Source organism: Podarcis filfolensis, assembly GCF_964270895.1.
Source record: "Podarcis filfolensis genome assembly, chromosome: 12".
Lineage (NCBI taxonomy): Eukaryota > Metazoa > Chordata > Lepidosauria > Squamata > Lacertidae > Podarcis > Podarcis filfolensis.
The window spans coordinates 39,708,325-39,731,576 of NC_139614.1; the positions used below are offsets into that span (position 1 = coordinate 39,708,325).

The 23,252-nt window shown below is 43.8% G+C and overlaps 1 protein-coding gene across 4 annotated transcripts in view; it reads right to left on the reverse strand.

The window, feature by feature from the left end:
• LOC310746217 (uncharacterized protein) overlaps positions 1-23,252 on the reverse strand; it is a gene marked incomplete at its 3' end in the record, with an annotated part of 139,276 nt that overhangs the window by 99,428 nt on the left and 16,596 nt on the right. Inside the window, exon 1 of one of the 4 annotated variants that reach the window (XM_083580062.1) lies at positions 2,866-3,027. The exons of 1 other annotated variant lie outside the window; for it this stretch is intronic. In XM_083580062.1, the coding sequence (XP_083436188.1) occupies positions 2,866-2,969 (104 nt within the window). In that variant the 5' untranslated portion in view covers positions 2,970-3,027. Of the gene's footprint in view, positions 1-713; positions 779-2,865; positions 3,028-23,252 lie in introns of those variants that run through there. 2 more of the 4 variants (XM_083580064.1, XM_083580063.1) reach the window with 2 other exon arrangements.

Below are 23,252 nucleotides of genomic sequence, written 5' to 3' on the forward strand. Positions count from 1 at the left end.
TTGAAACTATGAAGGCAGTACACAAATGTATTAAGCAAACAGCCATAAGGGGAGATTACTGTGGGAGTAGTCTCTTCAGAATACAGCATTCCCCTTCAATGATTCCCCCCCCCCCAGCTTAAATCAGGTAAGACATATTTAGCAGGTGGGCAGGTCACCTATATGTCAACTTGCAGTAAACAATTCTCCCCCCCTCCCCCAGGCACACACATGTAACTTTAAAGTCTCTTAACCTTCATATTTATGACTACGGGCCTGAACTGTTGAATTTCTACCTGCCCTGCTGATGCACACACAGGGAGAGAGGAATAACCCAAGGTGGGGGGGGGGAGCCTGTGACCAACTAGGCCATGGGTCAGCAAAGTTTTTCAGCAGGGGGCTGGTCCACTGTCCCTCAGATTTGGGGGGCCGGGGCAGACTATATTTTGGAGAGAAAAAATGAACGAATTCTTACGCCCCACAAATAACCCAGAGATGCATTTTAAATAAAAGCACACATCCTATTCATGTAAAAACACCAGGCAGGCCCCACAAATAACCCAGAGATACATTTTAAATAAAAGGGCACATTCTAAAACATGCTGATTCCTGGACTGTTCGCAGGCTGGATTTAGAAGGCAATTGGGCTGGATCCGGCCTCAGGGCCTTGGTTTGCCTACCCATGAACTAGGCAGTCAACAGGGGCTCAGACCTTAGAGGGGCGCAGTACTGACCTTTGAAGGGCACAGTTTGTGGTATCCCTTGTTACATGGTACATCCTTTTTGAAGTCAATCCGAGCAACCTGTTACAAACTAAGGAAGCTGATTTAAATTCAGCTGCAAGCCAACTGCAATTGACCAAAAATTACCTTGTGGGCTGCAGGTGTGATGATGTACCTAAGGCCTGCAAGTAGAACAGTATCCCTTGGGAGATGGTGGAGGCTTTTAAGCAGAGGTTGACTGGCCATCTGTCATGGATGCTTTAACTGAGATTCCTGCACTGCAGGGGGCTGGACTAAATGACCCTTAGGACCCCTTCAAACTCTACAATTCTATGAAGAATTTGGAAAAATCGTTGATGCACAGTGGAAACAAAGGAACTGATGCTGAAGATCTGTGCTGTGAACTTAACAGCAATAGCCGAAAGGCTTCTGAAGTCTGTGCCAGTGTCAGCCAGAAGATGTGAATGCCGTTTCTCAAAGTTCAAATTTATAAAAACCCACATATGCTCCACAATTCTAGTTACAGGTAGGTAGCCGTGTTGGTCTGCTGTAGTCGAAACAAAATAATAATAATAATAAATTCCTTCCAGTAGCACCTTAGAGACCAACTAAGTTTGTTACTGGTATGAGCTTTCGTGTGCATGCACACTTCTTCTGATACCTGTATCAATGCACACTTCTTCAGATACCAGTATCTGAAGAAGTGTGTATGCACACAAAAGCTCATACCAATAACAAACTTAGTTGGTCTCTAAGGTGCTACTGGAAGGAATTTTTGTTTGTTTGCTTGTTTCATGATCCACAATGTTTCAAAAGAGACTTGACCTGAAGGAATTGGTGACAAAAAAAAATTGTCAAGGAAAAGGCACGCAAAATGAGATTTTGATGTGCCTGAAAAGGGAAACATTTAAGAGACTTAAAAATTTAACATCACGATTCACAAGGTCAGATTTGTGTTCTGAAACGTTTCCTTTTGTATTTGGGAAAGATAGCCCAAGATTGCTGCATTACTTATTCTTGCAACTTAAAACAGATTTAGCAGTTCTGTGTTTTTCGTGTTGTTTTTTCTACATCTGCTTTTGAAAATTGAAGTAAGCAACTGTTTTGCGTGCAGGGAGGGGGCGGGATAGGGTTTGCAAGTAGTTTGCCTTTCCTAGGACTCAAAATAGCCTGGTATTGAGCACTGCCTCTGACCCTTCCGGATTTTGTCGTAGGACAACCCCCATTGCTCCTATGCTGGCCGCAGCTGACGGGAGTTGCAGCCCCACCAAACATCTGGAAGGCCACAGGCTTCCCACGTCACGGCGAATTTCTGAGGCGGCCGAAAAGAGCTTCCCAAAAGGGGAGGAGCGCGAGAGTGCCCGCCCAAGAAACCCCGCGCTCTCTTTCTCCCACATCCTCTCCCTCCTCCCCTAGAGGGCAACGAAACTCCACACGGGGGAAGGAGCCGAGGCGGCGCACACGGTCCTGCGTCAGAAGATACCAATGCGCGCTTTTGAGGTCCGGCTGAAGTAACTGGGGTGGAGGTGGGAGAGGAGAAAACCGTTAGGCGTCCTGAGTCAGCCTCCCGCGCGTGCGCGCCCGGCCGAATGCTGCTTATTGTGGTAGATGCGGCTTTGAAAGGCGAAGAACGCGGGGGGATTACTTATGAGCCCTCCCTTCTCACCCCTCCTCCTCCTCTTCCCGTGCGCGGCTGCGTCACGCGCCGGACGACGTCAACGGAGGTCAGGCGGTTCTGAGGCTTTTGGCGTGCAGGCTTGTGAGAGCGTCGTTTCTCTCAGGACTTCGCGGAGGACGCTCCTTTTTTTCTCCCTTCCTCCCGCCTCGCCTTTGGCTCTCTGAGCAAGGCGGCAGCGGGAGGAAGGTGGAAGGCAGCATTCGGCGGGAAAAGGGATTCCTTCAGCTCGCCTGCTGGGTCATTGTAATAAATAAATAAACATACAAACAAACAAATATTTAAGCCGCACTCCTGTTGACTGGGTGTCTCTTCTTTTTTCCTCTTAATTCCTCACACACGAAGCCACACCTGTTGTGAGGCTGCAGTCCTGTGCAGGGTTGCCTGGGAGCAAGTCCCACAGAATTAAGTGTGAATTAAGCATTATAAAATTTATAGCCTGGTTTTTCACCCGACTCTGCAGCTATGAATGCACCAGTGGGTACTTACCATTTTAATCTAGCCGGCATCCCATAGTCTGGATGGCTGCAGGGAACGAGGCTGTGCTTCACTATGTACTGGGGAGCTACAGCAAGAAGAGATACCGCTTTCATGCCCCTGGGTTGCAGGCTTTCCCAAGACACCTGTAGGGAGCAGGATGCTAGCCTCTTCATAGATCTAGATACAGATGGAGAAAGGAATTTTGCTCATGTTCAGATAATTATTATTATTATTATTATTTATTTATTTGTACCCCACCCATCTGGCTGGGTCTCCCCAGCCACTCTGGGCGGCTTCCAACAAAGATTAAAAATGCCACACATTAAAAACTTTCCTGAAGTTTTTGCATGTTCTGTTTTGTGCCATGGCACAGAAAGCCATCTTAGCCAAGCATGAATTTAAACTTTGGATACAGTTTACAAGGGATGCTAGTTTAGTCACCTTGACCATAGCTCAGTTGTAGAGGACACACTCTGTGCAGAATGTATGTCCCTGAGTCAACCCCGAGCATCCCTGGTGAAAGGGATCAGAGAGCAGGTGATGTTCCTCTGCCTGAGACCCTGAAGAGGTTCTGCCCATCAGAATATACAATACTGAGCTAGATCGACAAGTGGAACAAATCTGGAATAGATGGGAAATTGTTTCACCAGTGCCAGCCCCCCAGCCCCCGAGTGCACATTTTAAGCATGTACCCATGCTGCCTTTGATCATGCTGTTTGTGTGCCCACATGACAATGTTGTGAACATAGAGCAGAAAGCAAAAGTGGGCAATTTAAAAACTGTGTGTAGGTTTGCTGTTTTAGTTATCTACAGTCTGAGAAAATGCAAAAAGAACCAAAACATTTTAACACTACTGTGAAAATACCCTATCTATTCACAACACAGTTTAGTATTGCACTGCAGTCAGATGCATCTGCAGATACGCTAGGACAGCACCAACCCGAACAATAAATGACACACTCACAAGCAAAACTGGCCTGGAATATTTTGTGGGTCATGGTTATTCCTAGTTAACAGATGGCAAACTGTTCGCTGCAAATGTTTTAGATGCAGAAGTGAGAAGCAGCGTAGTCAGTTTGAAGAGCTTTCCAAAAAAGCAGAAAGGCAACACTATATAATAAGTGCATTATTCCAATGGGATTAGCTGTTTTGTGTGTTTCTGTTCTGTTCTTGCATCTTATGACTTTTCAATGGCTCTTTATTGGTAGTGGTGGTGGGGATAAGTAGTCAGCATTCTTCTGAAAAACAGAGCCCTTCTTACAATCTCTCAAGCTGTCTGGGCTGCAATTGAATCATGAGGTCACATACGAATATTTTGAGAATTTGTCGGAGATCATTATTGTGAATGAAAGAAATTGAAAGCATCTGCCCATCTCCTGCTGCATTTCCTATTCCCAGGACCTGAGTTGTGTGTTGGATAGACTAGTACTCAAAAGTAAAGCTTTTTGGAGGAAAGGGCAACTGTTGCCCTTTGAAAATCTGTTCCCAGAGCACGACACAGACAACAAGAAGGCACGTTCTGGGAACACTGGGGCAGCCATTCCATCAGACTGGAACACAGAGAGAGAAGGGAAGCAAGGCCACTCCATTAGTCCAGCTGCCTTTGGCTCCCTCACATCCGTCACCTGGTGGCAGCCATTGCATAAGGCGATCTAAACTGCTGCCATCCCAGCTGGTTGTTTTGAGAACTGTAACTTTAAGAACTACAGCCTGAATTTGACTTCCCCTTCTCATCACTTTTTCTTTTTATGTCATGTCTTTTAGATTGGAACCTGATGGCAAGAACAACCTTGCTTTTTCTTTTTGGATCTGTAAGCTACTCCTTTTCAGCTGAAGCATTGGTTTTAAAACGTCTTAAACAAATAAATGAATAAATGATGTCGTTTATGAAGATAATTTATTCCAAGTTGTTCATACTGTTTTATGGATGTGTTATGTTCACCACCTAGGTACTTTGTTTACTGGGTGTTATCTGAGCCTGTGAAATAAACAAACATATCAGCTCTTGCTTTCCAGCAAGGAATACAGTATTGCTGTAGTTCATTTGCCCTCAGTATTTTCTGCCTTGACCAAAGCACCAAAGCAAGCTTTATGAAACCTAACCCAAATATGTGGTTGAAGATGCACTGTGTTTGAACGATTATCTCATTAGTGACCTCAGCCATCTGTGCAGACGGCTGCTAACTCTGGAGTTTGGCAAGGCAGGCCAGGGTCTCTATCATTGCATTGAGCCGTGCGTGGGGGAGGGGAGAGAGAGAGAGAGAGAGAGAGAGAGAGAGAGAGAGAGAGAGAGATGGATGCCCCTTGTTCTCTCTGCTCTGTCTCTTCCACAAACTGCAAAGCATTGTGGATCCCCAAAGAGCAGATTCAATGTAAGAAACAATACACTCTTTTCTGAAACTTTTTGGGGACGTCTATACAAAAGTTTTCACTACTCTGATCCAATACATCTCTCCTCAAGCCATGAGATACCCATGCTTTCAGGAAGTGCATGTATAAAATTACGTGCCAGTCATGTTTACTGTGTTGTACAGGGGTGAAATCCTGAAGGAAATAGGACTGGAATGACTAATTTCAATTGCCCAGCAATGTAAAAAGTTTATTCAGATGTATTCATTTAATATATTTATACAAAACTGTTCAATAGCATTGTTCTCTGGGTGGCTAACAGCAGAAAATGATAAAATGCATATCATAGGACTATTTCTAGGATAAAAAATAGTAATCTTCAACATATGCTGTCTAAATCTGAATACTTATTCAGTTTTGCTATTTTTTAATATTAAAAAAGATCACAACTGCAGACCTGTGCATTCTTAGGATATGTTGACATTGCCACATACTCTTCATCAGTGTGCTCCAATTAGCCACATCCATCCTGCAGTTTCTTGACCAACACTGATATTTGAAGAGGGTTCCCCGCCTCACCAACCAGCTTCAATCCAACTAGAAAACTGGATGTGGAGTAAGCAGTAATGCAAGCATTTGAGACAGCCATTGCACCATTACAGATGACAGCTTCATGAATAGGAGTTCTGGGCAGGGGTGTTTTGCAGGGTCAGGGTCATGTGCATCAGGGGAAGACATCCCTCCCCATTTTCTGAAGTGAACAAATGCAAACTGAAATGCACTAGGGGAGGGAATGACCTTGCCGCATTTTACGATGCAAATGTGAGCACACCCTTATTTGGGGACTACGGACGCCACACATCTCTCAATAGGAATTACTTCCCATGAAACACATTTGGGATCAAACTGAACTACTACATTACAAGATGCAAGGGAGAACCTGCAGCCATCCAGATTTTGCTGAATTCTCAGCTCCCATCGCAAATGACCGTTGGCCATGCTGGGTGGCTGATGCAAGTTGGAGCCCAGCAAGTTCTGGAGGACCAGAGGTTTCTTTGATGTCCACCAGCATTCTAAGAGTGGCTTGGGAAAGAGACGGATGACTCTTGTTGTATTTTGTGTTTTGTTGTATTTCTATTTAGCTATAGCATTCTTTTTTTGAAGAAGTGTTGAGCTACCACAAATACAAAGGATCAAAACAGTGGTAAAGAAAAAGAAATCCTCCAAAACTAAACAAAAAACAGTTGCAAGAATTGTTTCCACATGTTTTAAAAATATCTTTGATCAAGGAAAGTTTCTATATTGACTCCTTAGTAAAACACACAAGCACACACACTAAAAAGAGAAACATAGCCTTTGTATTAAGGGTTTTTGAGGAGTAAGTAGTAAAAAAAAGTAATGGCTTCCCTTGATAACAGTATTTTAGAAAGCTGTTTCTTTTTGGTACCATAGTAATGCTTGACAAATTCTACGAGGGGCAGATTCACACCCATTTTTTAAGACCATGAAGTATAATATGTGAATGTAACATACCTGCACCTGGGATAGCTTAGTTGGTACATCATGAGACTCTTATTCTCAGATTTGTGGGTTCAAGCCCCACTTTGGGCAAAAGATTCCTGCATTGCAGGGGGTGGACCAGATGACCCTTGTGGCCCCTTCCAACTGTACAATTCTGTGATTCTATATGTCCACAGAGGCCTTCCCCGGCACCCACAAGGTTCCCTTCCTCTGCCCCTCCCTTTGCTGAAATTAAGACAATGGTTTCCACAGTTTGTAAATACACCCATGGCCCAAAATGCGGCTAAAACCATAGAAAACTAATTTTGATTAGTTTTCTGCTAATCATCTTCAGGCGTAAGAATCCTTGATGCACACATCTCCCAACATTTGCCCTGAATCTGGGAAAAGGAAACGTTGCCCATTTTACGCAGTAGGCACAGAATAAAAGCATGCAGTATTTGAAGCTGGTTAGGAAAATAGTCTACCCTGCTACTGATAACAGAAGAAAGTTAAGTAGAAATTAACCTTTTGTGTGAACGTACTTAAGGTGATGTGGTTATCTGTCTGTCTTGGGAGACAACGGAAGAGTTTGCCTTCAGGGGTAAAGTCAAACCTTTGGAGAGTTACAGCAGCTGCTGTGGCTGAAGAGCCACAGGAAATACATGTTTTATTGTTTAATGTTTGACATCTTATTATGTTTTTGCTGGAAGCTGCCCAGAGTGGCTGGGTAAACCCAGCCAGATGGGCATGGTAGAAATATAATAATAATAATAATAATAATAATAATAATAATAATAATAGTAATAATAATAATAATAGTAATAATAATAATAAGTGGGGCAGATGGAGGTCTCCAGTTTTGCTACAACCGGTGCCCCATGGTGTTTCTCCTCTTTGCGATCCTCGCAGCAGTTCAATTTCTCTGCTAACTTTTTAAACAGAGTTGTGTGCATTTCCTTTCTCTTTTTTCATTCCTGTCTTTTCCTTTCCTGTTTTTGGTTTTTAAGAACAGTTTGTTATGACTTTCCATATAAAAGAAAAACAAGTAAAGAAACAATAAAAACTTAGAGCAGATACGCCCACATATTTGGTTACTGCAAACATAAAAGCAAAACAAGTAGACAACAAAAAAAAACCTCCTAAAATATACAATCTATAACACAGAAACAAGCACTAAGTGAAGCAATCAGGGAACCATCATGGAAGTAATCAACTAGAGAAGAAGAAAAATTAACTCAGCCTATAATATCTCTATATAAAGTTGATGGAAGAAGCCAATCATGTTCTTTGACTGAAACATATTTAATAAAACGTTTCACACAAAACGTTTTTTTCTCTCCAATTTCTCTCAATTGACAAATTGAGCCACCAGCCGAATCTGAGAATACAATTCTTCCATCAAATTAGCTGTTATTAATTTTCAATTTCAGGCTACCACCATATGGGTCACAATAACGACAAAAAAAGGAAACCGACACACTCTTATAAAGTACGGTATATTTTTGTCTTCGTGGTGCCAACAAATGCTTCATAATCAATTGGAGCACAGGAAAAAGGTTCTTCCAAAACTCATCACTCACTGGGCAAGTCCCCCACTTATGGTAGAATGTACCTAACCCTCCATACACCCTCCAGCAATTTGGACTGGTGGTATGAGTTATCTTACACAGAGTGTGAGGAATCAGTCACCACCTATGATTCAATTAAAAAAGAATTCTCTTTAAATCTTGCTTAGGAATGATTTCCCTTTCCGATATCCTGTTGCCAAACCTGATATAGACAATAAAGGGTACCACTAGATTCACCCAGCAATATTTTATAGTTCTTCTAGATAAGATAGCTTTGTCTGTAAATGAATGTGGATTTGTGCATGCTGTTTCAGACAGAGTTCTTTGAGGTACATTTTGGGTTTTTTTAACTAGTTAACAATTGTAAAATTCTAATTTAATTGTCTTTCCTATCATTTATATTGTACTTCTTTGTTCACTGTGTCCTTCTCCTGCCCAGTGGGTCCCCTCCCCCACTTTTCCTATTCACTTTCCCAAAATGCCTCTGCTCACCTCTTCCTCTCCCCCACTCCTGGTTTGGTGAACTGAGCATCCTCCAGCCGCTGACCTCCTTTTCTTTCATCTTGTGCATGGCTTAGATCTGCTGGATCTTTTGATCTATTGGCAAAGAGCATCAGAAAGCACATGTTCTCATTTGGCAACACTGCTGAGGTTTACTACAAGCCCTTTTGTCCACCCTGGCCAAAAGAAGATTCTAAATTGGACGTGAGTTTTCTAGCACCTCATTTGTTTGAACAACTCAAGGAGCATTCAAAATGCAAGTTAATTAGATATATACAATGTCCTGCTTCCACAAGATTATGAAAACGCTGAGTTCCACTCATCAGGAAACATGGGTAGCTCAGGTACTCTACATTCTAACAAAACATGCCTAAACACACACACGGGTTGGAAAGATATTCCATGAAACTCAGATCTGCCTATGTGTGGGATTTGTATCAAGCCACACCTTGTCACAGGGCACCTCTCCCCATTTTTACACGACAGCTATTGCTTGAGAAAAGCTGTGCTGCGTACTCAAGAGAGCCTCATAATAACAGAGTGGTATCAATGTCTTCCTATCTTCTTCTAAGTAGCAGAAAACTCTACAAAGTGATATTTCAATGAGCCGGAGAAATGTCCCTACATCGTTCAATATCTCTGGCAAACAACTGTTCCTGATTTGCCAGATTAGAGCTATAATTAAGTCCAAATGTTCTTGATTTCCCCCCTTATGAATCCTTCGTCTGAAACCTGATGCTGGCAAGGGGCACTGTCCTCTTGTGACCTTTTCCCTTCCTGTCTCCGCAGCCCACCAACTTTTCAACTGTGAACAATTGTAAAACAGCAACAGTTGCAGGAGTTATCACTCTCCTCACACACCTGGAGGTCTGCCTGCCACTTTGGTGAAAGATCAGGCAAGGGAAATCTGTTTTGCTGTCTGATCCCACATCAGGTATAAAGCAACAGATTTTGATGAAATGGAGCGGCAGTCAGGGAGTGCAGTGACTGTACTGGAAGCTCCCCTTCTAAGCAATCAGTCACCTCTATATTTGTGGTATTAGCCATGTTTCCACATCATGGTGAACCATGGTGTGGGATGGGGCTGGTTGCCATGGGCCTTTGTGTTTGGGGGTGTCAAACAGTGATTTCCCAGGGGCCAGATATGTTTCCCTCTGGGCAGTGGTTCAAAGATTCCCATAGCCTTGTCTGAAGAGTGTTGCTGGGGTGTGGCTGGGAATGGTCAGGGTCTGACTTAGTTCCGCAGTCCTCCATGGGGGAAAAAACACCCATAATCCTTAAGCTTAAACAAACCCAATATCTGTAAGACAAAAACAAACTTTGGCTACAAATCATCGTTTGACTGGCACGAAAGAAACCATGATTCCCAGTTTGAACGTAACACTAAGCCAGGGGTCATGGTTTCATTATCCCTCGTGCTAGCAGGAAGATCAGTATGTTTAAGGTGGATGATCAGTCGTGGCTTTCTGTGATGTATATCAATAAATGGGAAAAGTTTGGGAAATTGTCCTAATGGTGAAACTGACACATTATTTAAAAGGCAACAACAGGCAATCCTTTTTATTGAGCATTGTTAAAGAAGCCTTCTGGTTCCTCAGTCAACTGCTGGCTTTTCAGTGTTTTGATGTATGAAGGCTTATTTGTAGTGTCAGGTATATGATAATGGTCATTGATCCTCATGATGCCAGCTGAAGCAAGTGGCAGAAAAGTTTCAGTCCAGGTGAAATATTTATTGTTTGATATTGTTAAAGCAGGTAATAGCTGTAACCCCCTTCTTTTTATAATTGTGTTTCCTTCATGAAAGGTGTTGTAAAGTTTAATTGCAGATATAGTAAAAGCATTAAACAATTGGATTGTTCTATGCATTAATTGTTCAGACTAGTTAAATGCTTATCTATAGTGTTAAAATTCTCACTGTCCTATTTGTCTCCACAGATATCTTCCATATTTATACACCACCATTCCATCTAAGGAGACCATGATCGTCTGCACGGATTTGGTCCATTTTATTCCCACAATGGACTTTTGAGGCAAGCTAAACTGAGAGACATTGACAAGGTGAGGGGAATTTGAACCCAGGACCCCAAGTCCGCTATTCTTTCCAGCACAACACACTGGCTATGACAAGTTGCTTGCCTCCATCAGACCTCCAGATCAGTTGCTGAGATCTTCTGTGATTGAATTTTTCTTAAAAGTTATTCCAAGAGTTCACATGGTAATGTGTCACAGCTGGTCAAGGATACAGCTCATGGATAGTTAAAAAAAATAAATAAGCAGCATGCCCTGGCTTTCCCAGATGTATTTTATTACTTTATTGCCAATTCACAGGAAATGAACAATCATTTAGCACTGACAGGTACATGCTGAAACTCACTATCTTTCTTTGAAACCTTAAAATAATGTCTTGCAGAAGTTTAGCATTAACCTCAAAACACACCACTTTTCCCCCCTCTTCCTTCTTTTTTGGCCGAAGTTACAATGTCTTGTGAATGCTTTTCAGCCCAACCTGAAAATGATGGCAGCAAGGCCAAAAGAACCTAACTAGAAAAAATAATAATTCAAAACACGTTGGTCTTAATACAATTACTTAAAAGATTTGTTGTAGGTCTGAGCAGGGAAGGCCTGTTTTTCTCTTAATTGGCATCTAACCAAAATTAATGGAACATTAGGACCTCTTCATACATTACAATTTCCTTCACTGCTAATGCATTTTCAGTTGTTCTCTGCTGAAGAAGGAAATGTAAGAAGTGGACTTTATGGCCTTACATCAGACTAGACAGCCAACTAAAACCTTGGGGCATTTTCAGACATGACACTAACAGCAAATCTAAACTCCCAATCTGTGTTGTTGGATGCAGCAGGGTTGGCCAGCTGCTGGTCTCCACCAATGCAGAGTGGGGGCCACCACCACAGAGACACCGCCCAGGGCAGACCTGAAAACAGCTGTAGACGGAACCTGCTGGTGAAAGCCTGTATGCCACCCCACCAAGCAGGGCATTATGGGGGCAGGCAGGAGTGGAGCTATCCATGAATCTAAGCTGCTCTACTCTCTTGAGAAGGGCCAGATCCAAGCCCCTCAGCTGCTCCACTTCACACAAAAATAATAATATAATAATAATTTATTATTTATACCCCTCCCATCTGGCTGAGTTTTCCCAGCCACTCTGGGTGGCTCCCAATTGAGTGTTAAAAACAATACAGCATTAAATATTTAAAACTTCCCTAAACAGGGTTGCCTTCAGATCTTATAATAATAATAATTTATTATTAAAATGGCCAAAGATGGGATTTTCAAAGGGGTCAATGGAAACTTCCATTTCTCTCTCTCTCTCTCTTTGACCTATAGTTTATATGGGGTTTTACATTATTGCAAGCGAACAGCACAGTGGTACCTCTACTTACCACAGGCATGTGCAGAAACGGCACCTCCCGATACGCACACCTCAGGATCCGACCGGAGCTCCAGAATGGATCCCATGCGCAACTGGAGGTACCACTGTACAGTCCTTCATTCCTCCTCTCCCTTCCCAGCTTTCCTCCCTCCCCTTCACTTCATGCTCCCTTTATTTATTTATTTTGCTTACTGTTATCATCTCTAATATCCTGCTGTTTAGCATGCTACTACACAGTGTTGAGGTTTGCAGGCACAGATACAGGTTGGATAAGTGAGTGTCAGGGCTCTGCTGGGTTCCCAGATTAACCACCGTTAAGCTGAGGAAGTCCTTGAAATGCAAATGGAGGTGACGTTTGTGAGGACAATGACAGAGAGAGTAAGAGTTAAACCATCCCTCCCAACCCCCTGGCCCCTGCCTAATACATAACAAAAAAAGGACACATTAATTGCATTCACACAATTAACATCATAGCCATCTCACCCACTTACTCCTGCAGTGCTGCAGAAAGTTCATTTGAGCTGGCATCATTCAAGAGCAGTTAAGCCTTTCTCCCATGGTGATCCTTCACAGGTGGTCTCCCATCCAGGCACAGACCAGACCTAGACCTGCTTAGCTTCCCCTGCTGCTTTATATGCCCTGGTTCCATGCTCCAGCATCCAGAGGAAGGCCCAGTTTTGGGCATCTTTACTTGCAAAAATGTGTGAGGGGGGCAACTAAACTGCGACCCTTCAGACACTGTCATTGAGTCCAGTCAGTATGGCCAATGATCAAGGGTGATGGCTGCCATAGTCTAGCAACATCCAGAGGGTCACAAGTTATCTGCTCCCAATGTATGGAATAATTCACTGCTGTGATTTCTACTGCTAGGGAGGGGAACGTCTGCTAAGTGAAAATGGATCTGTCATGTTAGAAACTGGAAGAGTGAAAAAGATACAGCAAGAGTTTGCAAACAAGGGAGAGTCTTCAAATATGATAGCTGCAAAAGGAAGACAAAACTTACACTGCACCTGTGGTTTGACTTCGAAGGACAAAAACCTGACGGAAGTAACATCTACAACTGAAACTTACCTCATTTCCCCATGTATAATGCAATGGTTTTTTCCCTTAATTTTTTGAGTAAAAAATGGGGGGTTCGTTTTATATATAGGGGTTGTCATACACTTTTTTCCGTGGGGCAATCAACGACTTTGGGAACTCCAAAAATATTGATTTCTTAATCATTTTGGGTTCAAAAAAATAGGGGTCGTCTTATACATGGGGGGGGCCTTATACACAGAAAAATATGGTATAGTGGTACCTCGGGTTACAGACGCTTCAGGTTACAGACTCCGCTAACCCAGAAATGGTGCTTCAGGTTAAGAACTTTGCTTCAGGATGAGAACAGAAATTGCATGGCTGCGACGCAGCAGCAGCGGGAGGCCCCATTAGCTAAAGTGGTACCTCAGGTTAAGAACAGTTTCAGGTTAAGAATGGACCTCCAGAACGAATTAAGTTCTTAACCTGAGGTACCACTGTATTAAACTTTTATCAGTATAATTGTCCTGGCTCCCCTCAAAGAGTCCTGACAACTTTAGTTTGATGAAGGAAGAGTGTTCTCTGATACAGATCCTTCAACCTCCACCCCTTTTAGAACACTAGTTCTTGGAAGTTCACTAGGGTGGGGGTGTAAATGTTAAGCCAGTTTATATCTGTTGTATAAATATATCTAGAGAAGAGTGTGGGGCTACACTCGCCACAATTAGAGCTTCATCACCTCCAGGCATGCTCTTAGACTTCAAATGGAAAACTCAAGATCACTCTTTCTCCATTGTAGTCTAAAGGCAGAGGTACATAAATGGTCTAGAACCTTCATTTGAGCCACACAGGTACTTAGTCAGTAGGAATTAAGCAGAAATTTGGAGGAAACCGTGATGATCGAAAGCAACGTCTAAGAAGCAAATTTTTAGTGCCCCTCATGGGAACATGAGTAACTTCGGCTCATGTGAACTGGTTGCTTTTGGAAATAGATCTTTGTGGGGTGTACAGGACGATTAAAGGTTTGTTGTTATTCTTGGCTCCCATTGCTGCCTTGGCGTTTATATTTTCCCAGTAGAATTCCCCAAATTGGAAATAGAGAAGTGTCAGCTAGCACCGCTTCAGTGAAGGTTGTGTCAACATTTCCTATAAAACATTGTTTGTCTAGGCTTTATAACCAGACTGTAAAAATGTGCTATGCGCAGGAACTTGGCGCTGTGAAGTGAGAGCATCTAATTTAGCTTTTTCACAATTAAAAATGAAAAGCAAGCTCATCTGTTCCTAACTACTGACCAGTGGGTATCACGGAAACAAGCAGATTTCTATGAATCCACTTGCATCATTCCCAAGTGTGCCTTACACAAGTTGTAAAAGGATTAGTCCTTTGACATGATTAAACCATCCATGCTTTGTAACATCAGGCTGTGGTTGGAATTCGACTTAAGCTGGGTTGATATGAACCTCCTTACATCTACGCTGCTCATTGCCAAAATCATTTGAGCAGCTGTGTTGTGAGTGACACCACAATTGGAGATACACTCTCACCAATCTAGAGCATTTTTGGTGGCAGTTCCTGCACCTCTGGAACCCCCTGCTCAAGGAATGTGACCTAGCTAAAAGAAAGAACACATAACTATGGAACATGCTCCCACAGGAGGCAGTGATGGCCAACAACTAGGAGTATAAATCTATCAGTGGCTACTAACCATTTGGGCTATGCTCTGCCTCAGAGGTCCAAGGCAGTGATAATTCTGAATCCCGGCTGCTGGAAACCACCGGAAGGGAGAGTGCTCTTGGGCTCAGTCCTGCTTTCAGGTTTCACACAGACACTTCAGCCATGCTAGCCTGGAAGTAAACAAATGTTTGACTAACTGCTCCCTCCATCATTGGCTGGCGCATCAGCAAGGTGTGGAAGTGGACTCATCACTTTGCTGCTCCTAGCTGTGGATTTGGATTGCTCTGCCCAAAAGGAAGATAACCTGCGAAAGAGGATGAAAGCAAGCAAGCTAAGAACCTAAGGAAAGCCTGCTGGATCAGACCAACAGCCCATCTAGCCCAGCATCTTGTTCTCACAGTGGCCAACCAGAGGCCAGGATTTGAGCGCAAGATCAAATCCCTCCTGCGGTTTCCAAAGACTCGTATTCAGAAGCACTGCTGCCCTCCGCCGTTGAGGCAGAGCATAGCTCCCGTCATGGCTAGCAGCATATATATGTGTGTGTGTGTGTGTGTGTGTGTGTGTGTGTGTGTGTGTTTTAACATATCATTTTCAACAATTATTGAACATACTTTTATAACTTATACAATTTTTTTGACTTCCATCAATCACATCTGAAAATTTTCCAATCTTTTCACTTAATTTACATTTCTTACTTTCACTATTACATTTAAATCTCATAACTAATATCTCTCTTCTTTCTCTTCTTTGCAATATTTCATATATTTCTCCTTACAAAACTTCTTGTAGATCTACTAGCGTAATTTGTGGAGTACAGTTGCTCTTCAAATAGTTCGTATATTTCTTCCAATCTTCTATAAATCTCTGGTCCCGCAGGTTTCGAATTCTTCCTGTCATTTTATCCAATTCTGCGTAGTCCATTAATTTTGTCTGCCATTCTTCTTTCGTTGGTATTTCTTCTTGCTTCCATATGGATAGCAGCTTTCAATAGCCTTCTGCTGTCTAATCCTCTTTTAAAGCCATCTAGGTTTGCGGCTATCACTGCCCCCTGTGGGAGTGAGTCCCATAGTTTAAATATGTGCTGCTTTGAAGAAGTAAAAGAAGGCAAAATGACATCAGTTGAGGTTCTTGCATCGCAGGGGGCTGGATTAGACAGGGTCGCTACAATTCTATGACTCCACGTTTCTATGCAAATGTGAATATTAGGAGAAATTCATTGGGGGATGTTCAAAAGGACTTAAACTTCAAAGAATTGCCAAGTGTGAGAAACCAACATCAAAAGGTTCACCCCCAAAAGAACAAGCACAGAAGCAGCTGCTGCCCATGGCCCAGGCATTTCGATGCTTAGATAACAGTCCCAGGCACAACACTGGCAGTGCCTAGAAAGCGAGGGAGCTAGAAAGGGCAGCCTGGCGTTCCTAACATCAGTACGAACGTGCTTCCTTTTTACGGTAGCGAGAAGCTGGCTTAGCAAGGCGGAACAGCCCTGGGGTAGTTAATCTCTTCCTGCTTGGCGCTGGCTGGGACTGCATTCGTCACCATTTGTACTATGGCAGCCTCTGCTACGGGCTGCTTGGTTGCAATCCCAAGCCGCTCGTTTGGAAATGCGTTCCAGTGACATCAACAGTGCCTGTTTTAAAGGCAATGACTTAAGTCAATGCACTGGTGGTTCTGAAACCACCCCACCCCCGCCCTTTCCACATGGAGGCCTCTGTAAGGCCTGGAAAACAGCTTTTACATTTAGGCAGTCCTGCAGTGTGGCATCCGATCACACAGAGCTGCAGAGCGGAGACAGGTAATTTTGGAAGCCCAGCGTGCTCTTCTGCTATTATGTTAGGAAATAAAAGCCTAATTTGTACAGATTTGGAGTCTTCCTGCTATCTAAAAGAAGTCCCCAAATCTTCACCACAGACGTTCTAGCAGGGGTGAACTCACTGCCCATCCAATGAAGGGCTGCATGATTGAGCACCCCAGGGGCAACTCAGTCATGGAGCCAACCCAGCCATGTTTTTACCTGCTGCACACCTGGTGTCATATATGGTATCAGTTGTAGGCCACTTAGGCATGGCTTGCAAGAAATGGCCTTGCAGACCAAACTGGGACCCATGCTGGACCAAATTTGGCCTGCGGGCAGGAGATTCCCCACTCCTGCTTTACAGTGACAGGGACTGTGTTATTTATATGCCACTTTTAGATCCAAAGAGCAATGCACAACAACAACAACAATTTATTATTTATACCCCGCCCATCTGGCTGGGTTTCCCCAGCCACTCTGGGTGGCTTCCAACAAAAGATGAAAAATACATTAAAACATCAGTCATTAAAAACTTCCCTAAAAAGGGCTGCCTTCAGATGTCTTCTAAACATCAGATAGTTGTTTATTTCCTTGACATCTGACAAGAGGGCATTCCACAGGATGGGTGCCACTACTGAGAAGGCCCTCTGCCTGGTTTCCTGTAACCTCGCTTCTCACAGTGAGGGAATCACCAGAAGGCCCTCGGAGCTGGACCTCAGTGTCCAGGTTGGACGATGGGGGTGGAGACGCTCCTTCAGGAGTGTCCATATGAACCTCCTTACATATGAACCTCATATGATCCTCCTTACATCTATGCTGCTCATTGCCAAAATAATTTAAGCAATGTATGGCCATTTATCATGGATGCTTTAGTTGAGATCCCTGCATTGTAGGGGGTTGGACTAAGTGAGGGTTGGGGTCCCTTCCAGCTCTACGGTTCTACGATTCTATGCACAGAACGACCCTCTGCCCAATGATGAGACCCCAAAGTTGAGATGCATGTGCACACTCACTGGTACAACTACTTTTCCTGTTATTTTTTAGTGCATCCTTCAGTCTGCGTGTCTACAAGTTACTGTTTGCAAAAGAGCAAAAAAGTTTTTTAAAAAAATAAATCTTATGCTTAAGCTATATATGCTTATCTGCCAAGCAGGAATGAATGTTAGGACTTAGTTCCCAGCTTATCCCCTTTCTCAAAAGTGTGAGAACAGGCAGGCCTGCTGGAACGTAGGCCTGCAAAGCGAGAGATGCTCTCAGCCAACTGAGCCAGCGCCAGACCCTTGATCAAAAGCATCCTGCCCGTCTCCTCCTCCCAATTGGACTGGAAAGATCGTGGGCTCCAGTTCCTCCCGACTTCACATATGGTACTGATCACACCGATTGCAGGAACAAGAAGCCTGGGCTCCCTGGATCGGGTATGTTTCATTAAAGGAAAAGGGGAAACAACTTGTCCTTAGGTATCGGTTGAACATGAAAGTTGTTCTGTTAAATCAGATGCTCTTTTGCTCATAACAGCCTCGGAAAGTTTTCCACGTATGATAAAGCTTAATACGCTGGAATAAGCTGGTCCAGCTTGGCTCTGTTAGCAGCTAGCCCTTCAAGCATCGAGGGGCAAAAGTTAAACCTCCCATCCAAATTCTCCCTCTAAGCTCAAGTAGCAAACACCAGAGAGGGATGGAAAACTTAGGCTATCCAGATGTTGCTGGGCTCTTACCTCCTGTCAGTCCCGGCCACTGTTGGGCGCTGTGGTTAAATAATACCAGGAGGACCACAAGTTCCCCATCCATTAAAAGCAGATTTAATATATTGGCTTTGGGGGGCAGTGTGTGTGTGTGTAGACACTAGCTGACTGTCAAAAGGCAAATTTGGCATCAATGCTCTGCCTGCTTTTGCCTTTGCCCACCTCTGACTTGTGGCCCTTGGCCAGAAGTAAAGGACAGTCCTCAGACTAAAAATGGTTCACCACCTCTGAGCTACATGGTAACTCTTCTTTCCTCCTTCAGTGTTAGACTTTCCTGCAGGCAGAATTCCTACAGACAAATAGAAATATAGCCACCATTAGGAGAGAAGAGTGAAGAATAGCGTCATATGAAGAGAGAGAAACTAAGCATTTGACTGTAAGGTTGTATGGTGACCTACTGGTCTTGTCCCTCCATAAAATGACGCCCACACAAAGCTTCAACCCTTTGCCAGTCTCCAGTCTGAGCTATAGCTCAGTTCTAGAACTGCTGGGCTCATATCTGTAAGGAGCAAAACAGCAATAAGAGCCTCTGTGCATGTTGAGAGTGCTTTTCCCCTCACTGGCAAAAGAGCAGAAGTCATCAACGTACACTATTTATTGGCGGTTCAGAGCAGCAAACACTGCTATGTGCCAGCAGCAATACTTTTCCCTTTTTAAAAAAGGAATCCATCGTTTTCTGCCATTATACTAAAAAGGGGTTGGCTTGCATGAGGAAAGCTCATAGTTTTTGCTGAACAAAAGTCACACACTCCATACGCTTTGTACTTTCAGCCTCCGCCAGAAGCGTTCAAAAATTATTCAGCAAAGCTTAGTGATTAATTTCACTGCCCTGGGTCTTTCAGCTGGAAGCTGGAAGGGCTTCGCACAAAGCTCTAAGTATATAGGGAATTTCTGCAGCCAACTTTTAAACCTTTAATAAACAAAAAAAAAATAGTAATAGTGGAAATGTTGACAGGTGATGATCAAAGCAGCGGCTTCAGGCGTTGCTATGATCTAGTTGGTTGGTTGTTTAAAAAGGGTGGCCATATAACCATCCTGACAGTTTTTAATTGGGACGTCCATCTGTACCTTTTGGAATCACTGCATTAAAATCCTCACTGGTCTGCCATTATGGGTCCACCTTGCTCTCCAACACTCATGTATGTATTATATACAGTGTGATACAATTACAGCAGGGCACAAAGGCCCACGCCATCTCTCTTCATGTGATCATTCTTGGCTTTCCCCTTCCTCCACCGGGAACTGAATAACATTCCTTGATAAGCAACTGGTGGGTGGGGGCAGAGTGGGTCATGGAAGTTTGCCGGCTTCCCTTCCTTTCCCCACCTGGAGATCCTCTACCCAAGCTGCCATCTCCATAATGGAAGGTGGGTGGGCAAGTGATCAAGCAAGGACCACACAGGTGTCCTCTGTACATAGTCACATTCTTGTTTCTTTTGTTAAACCGGAATGTGGCAAAGAGATAGTGGAATGCATATACATATCGAAACATAGAAATGTAGAGTTGGAAGGGACCCCAAGGAACATCTAGTCCAAACCCCTGCAATGCAGGAATCTCAGCTAAAGCATCCATGACAGATGGCCATCCAACCTCTGCTTAAAAACATCCAAGGAAGGAGAGTCCACAACCTCCCAAGGGAGACAGTTCCAGTGTTGAATAGCTATTACTGCCAGAATGTTGTATATTCATATTCATGGTGAGCCGGTGTGGTGTAGTGGTTAAGAGCGGTAGTCTCGTAATCTGGGGAACCAGGTTCGCGTCTCCGCTCCTCCACATGCAGCTGCTGGGTGACCTTGGGCCAGTCACACTTCTCTGAAGTCTCTCAGCCCCACTCACCTCACAGAGTGTTTGTTGTGGGGGAGGAAGGGAAAGGAGAATGTTAGCCGCTTTGGGACTCCTTCGGGTAGTGATAAAGCGGGATATCAAATCCAAACTCTTCTTCTCTTCTTCTTCATATATGTATACATGTATACATGTATGTATATATCAGTGATTAACAAAACAGAAATTTTAAATTCTTAAAATCATAGAATTGTAGAGTTGGAAAGGACCAACCCCCTGCAATCTGACAAGTTCCACCTTTAGCAGTTGCTCTGAAAAACAGAGAGAGAGAGAGAGAGAGAGAGAGAGAGAGAGAGAGAGAGAGCGCTCTGAGGATGGGCTGCTGAGAAGGCCTTCATTCAGTGAAGCTAAGAGATGCCAGCACTATCCTCTAGGTTGAGGTCATGGAGTGTCAATGTGCCCAGCATGTACTCCCAGAAGTTCTCGCACATTGTTGGAATATATACTAGTAGGGCTCAGGCATAGCAGGCACAAAATGACAGGGCGGTGGGGGAGCCAGTTTAGCTTGAGGCTCATTGTTCAAATGATGGGCTCTCTTATTTCAAAGACCAGCCAAGAGGGTCACCAAATGTGCAGGTGGTGACTCTTGCCACAGATGGAACACTAATCCTGATGAGTTCAACCAAAGCCTAATGGAAGCCAGGGTTATGATGCTGAAGAGCTGGTATGGTGTTACAGATATCAACTCTGAACTTCGGAGACCCAGCTTCAGATCCCTGCATGTCAGTCATAATAGTCACAACCTGGACCTGGAAGTAAAGTATCTCTGGCATCAGTCTCATCTACCTCACAGAGTTGTGAAAACAAGTATGGATTGTAGAGCAAAGCATTGGCTGGAAAGAGCTACAGGAAAGATTAATAGTATCCCAGAGTGTTTGTGTCACTGAAGACGAATGTTTTCCCTTTTACAATTCTTGGGCTATGTCAGCTAAAATGCCTGAGAAATCTTGGTGTGAGTGATTCATTTCACCGTTCTGCCCAATGTGCAATTTTTCCACTCTCTCTCTCTCTTTCGGTCTCCCTGGGTGGAGTGTTTTCTGGGGAGCTGGGTTGGTACAGCTGGCATTCTCAATATTATTTAAGGCAGATGAACTTCTTCGCCAAACGAAAGTGGTTATACAGCAGTTCAACAGTGACACGGCAGCTCTAAAGATACACCCAACCCTTTGTTACTCCACCTTTCTGCATAAAAACCTCTATGGTGGCTAACAAGATGATGAGAAAACAATCCAATGGCCTTAATTAATAAACAACAACAATAAAACAGCAGTCTAAAAACAAACAAACAAGAAAGCAGCGGAAAAGGGAGTAAAAATGTGCATTGTTGCATTTAATTCCTTACCTTCCGGTGCTTATATTTTTGGACATTTCCCATACATATCTATGATGATGATGATGATTTAGTTTTATTTATGTAAAGCTTCCTGTGATGCATCTCAAAGCAATTCCACAATACAATAAAAGCATATATAAAACAATTACATATATAAAAATAATTTGAAACCCAGTGCAGATAATGGCTTGGGGGCAGGGATCTCCACTTAGAAGGATGGATGAGAGAGGAATGTCTTCAACAGATGCCTAAAAGACAACACAGGTGCATACCCTCCAACATTCCTCAGGTGAAAATAGGGACATTTCTCACTCCCCCCCAAAAGATGACCCTCCATTTTTTGTCCCCAACCCCTGCAGAACAATTCCTATCAGAAGAAGGGCGAGTGTCGCCACCACAACACCAATGGGGCACAGCACACATGCCCTCCACCTCCCTTCTTCAGTAGATTTACAAGAAGATTTACAAAAAGAAAAACACACACCAATGAATAAATTTTAGAAAGGGGCAAGATGAGGCGTAGATGCACAAAGAACATCAAGTCCACTCTGCTCTGGCTTTCTTTCCACCCAGGCTGACCCTGCCCTCACCCTTGGAGCCGGTGGATCACACAGGGTTGGCCTCTTTTCCTCCTCAACTGCTCTCCAGCAGCCACTATGAGCTACACAAGGGAAGAGGCCAGCAGTGGCAGCCATGGAGAGGCCATGGAGAGCCATCAGGGCTTGGGAGAAGCCTTGATTCATCCTCCTCCCTGAGCTTGGTGGCACATCCAGCTTGCAGGCTTCCGTCAACTGGCCTCTGAGAGAGAGGGCAGCATATTGGGGTAGATGGGCTCTTATTATGCTGTTAAAGTCCTTACCTGAGAGAGGTTTCGACCATTATGGAACACGGAAAGAAAAGAGGAAACTCAAGTGCCTCCTGCTTCCTCTTCCTTCCATGGATAGCTCAGTCAGTTGAGCCTGAGACTCTTAATCTCAGGGTTGTGGGTTGATGCCCCACGTTGGGCAAAAGATGCCTGCGTTGCAGGGGGCTGGACTACACGACCTTCGTGGTCCCTTCCAACTCTACAATTCTACGATTCCAGGTCATAGAGTCATGCGACATACGAATTCAGGCAAAGAAAGCAGAGTTACTGTTTTGAACTTGAGCGTGTTGTTATTTTCCTTAGTGGTTCACGCAAATTGCTATTCTGAACAATGCTTTTCATAGAGTAGGAGACACCGTGGATGAGTTTATGGGGAACAAGGGGGAGGTGGCCGAAAAAGTTTGGGAACCACTGAGCTAAACAAATAAATCTTGATTCAGCCCAGGCTCTAAAGCACATTGCTACCTAGATGAGAGACCATTTAGGTTCTAGGAAGGAAGAATGGGTACAAAAGTAACAACGAAATTGAACTCATCCTGCACATCCCTTGAACTGTGATGGAAGTTTAAAGTTGTCCTCTTTAAAGTAACCCCAATAAAGTCTTCCTGGGATTGTTTGTGCAGCTGAGGAATCCACCCTCTTCCATATGCAAGCCTTTCCTCTGTCAGGCCTGCCTGCTTCAGCTGCTCCACAGCTCAATGTCTGCAGCAGCGCTTTTGTTAAGCGAGATAATTGGATGGAGCCTCCTTGTTGGGACTGCTCCCCTCCCCCTGCCCCCTCCCACCACAGACAAAGTATATAGTAATGCATTCTC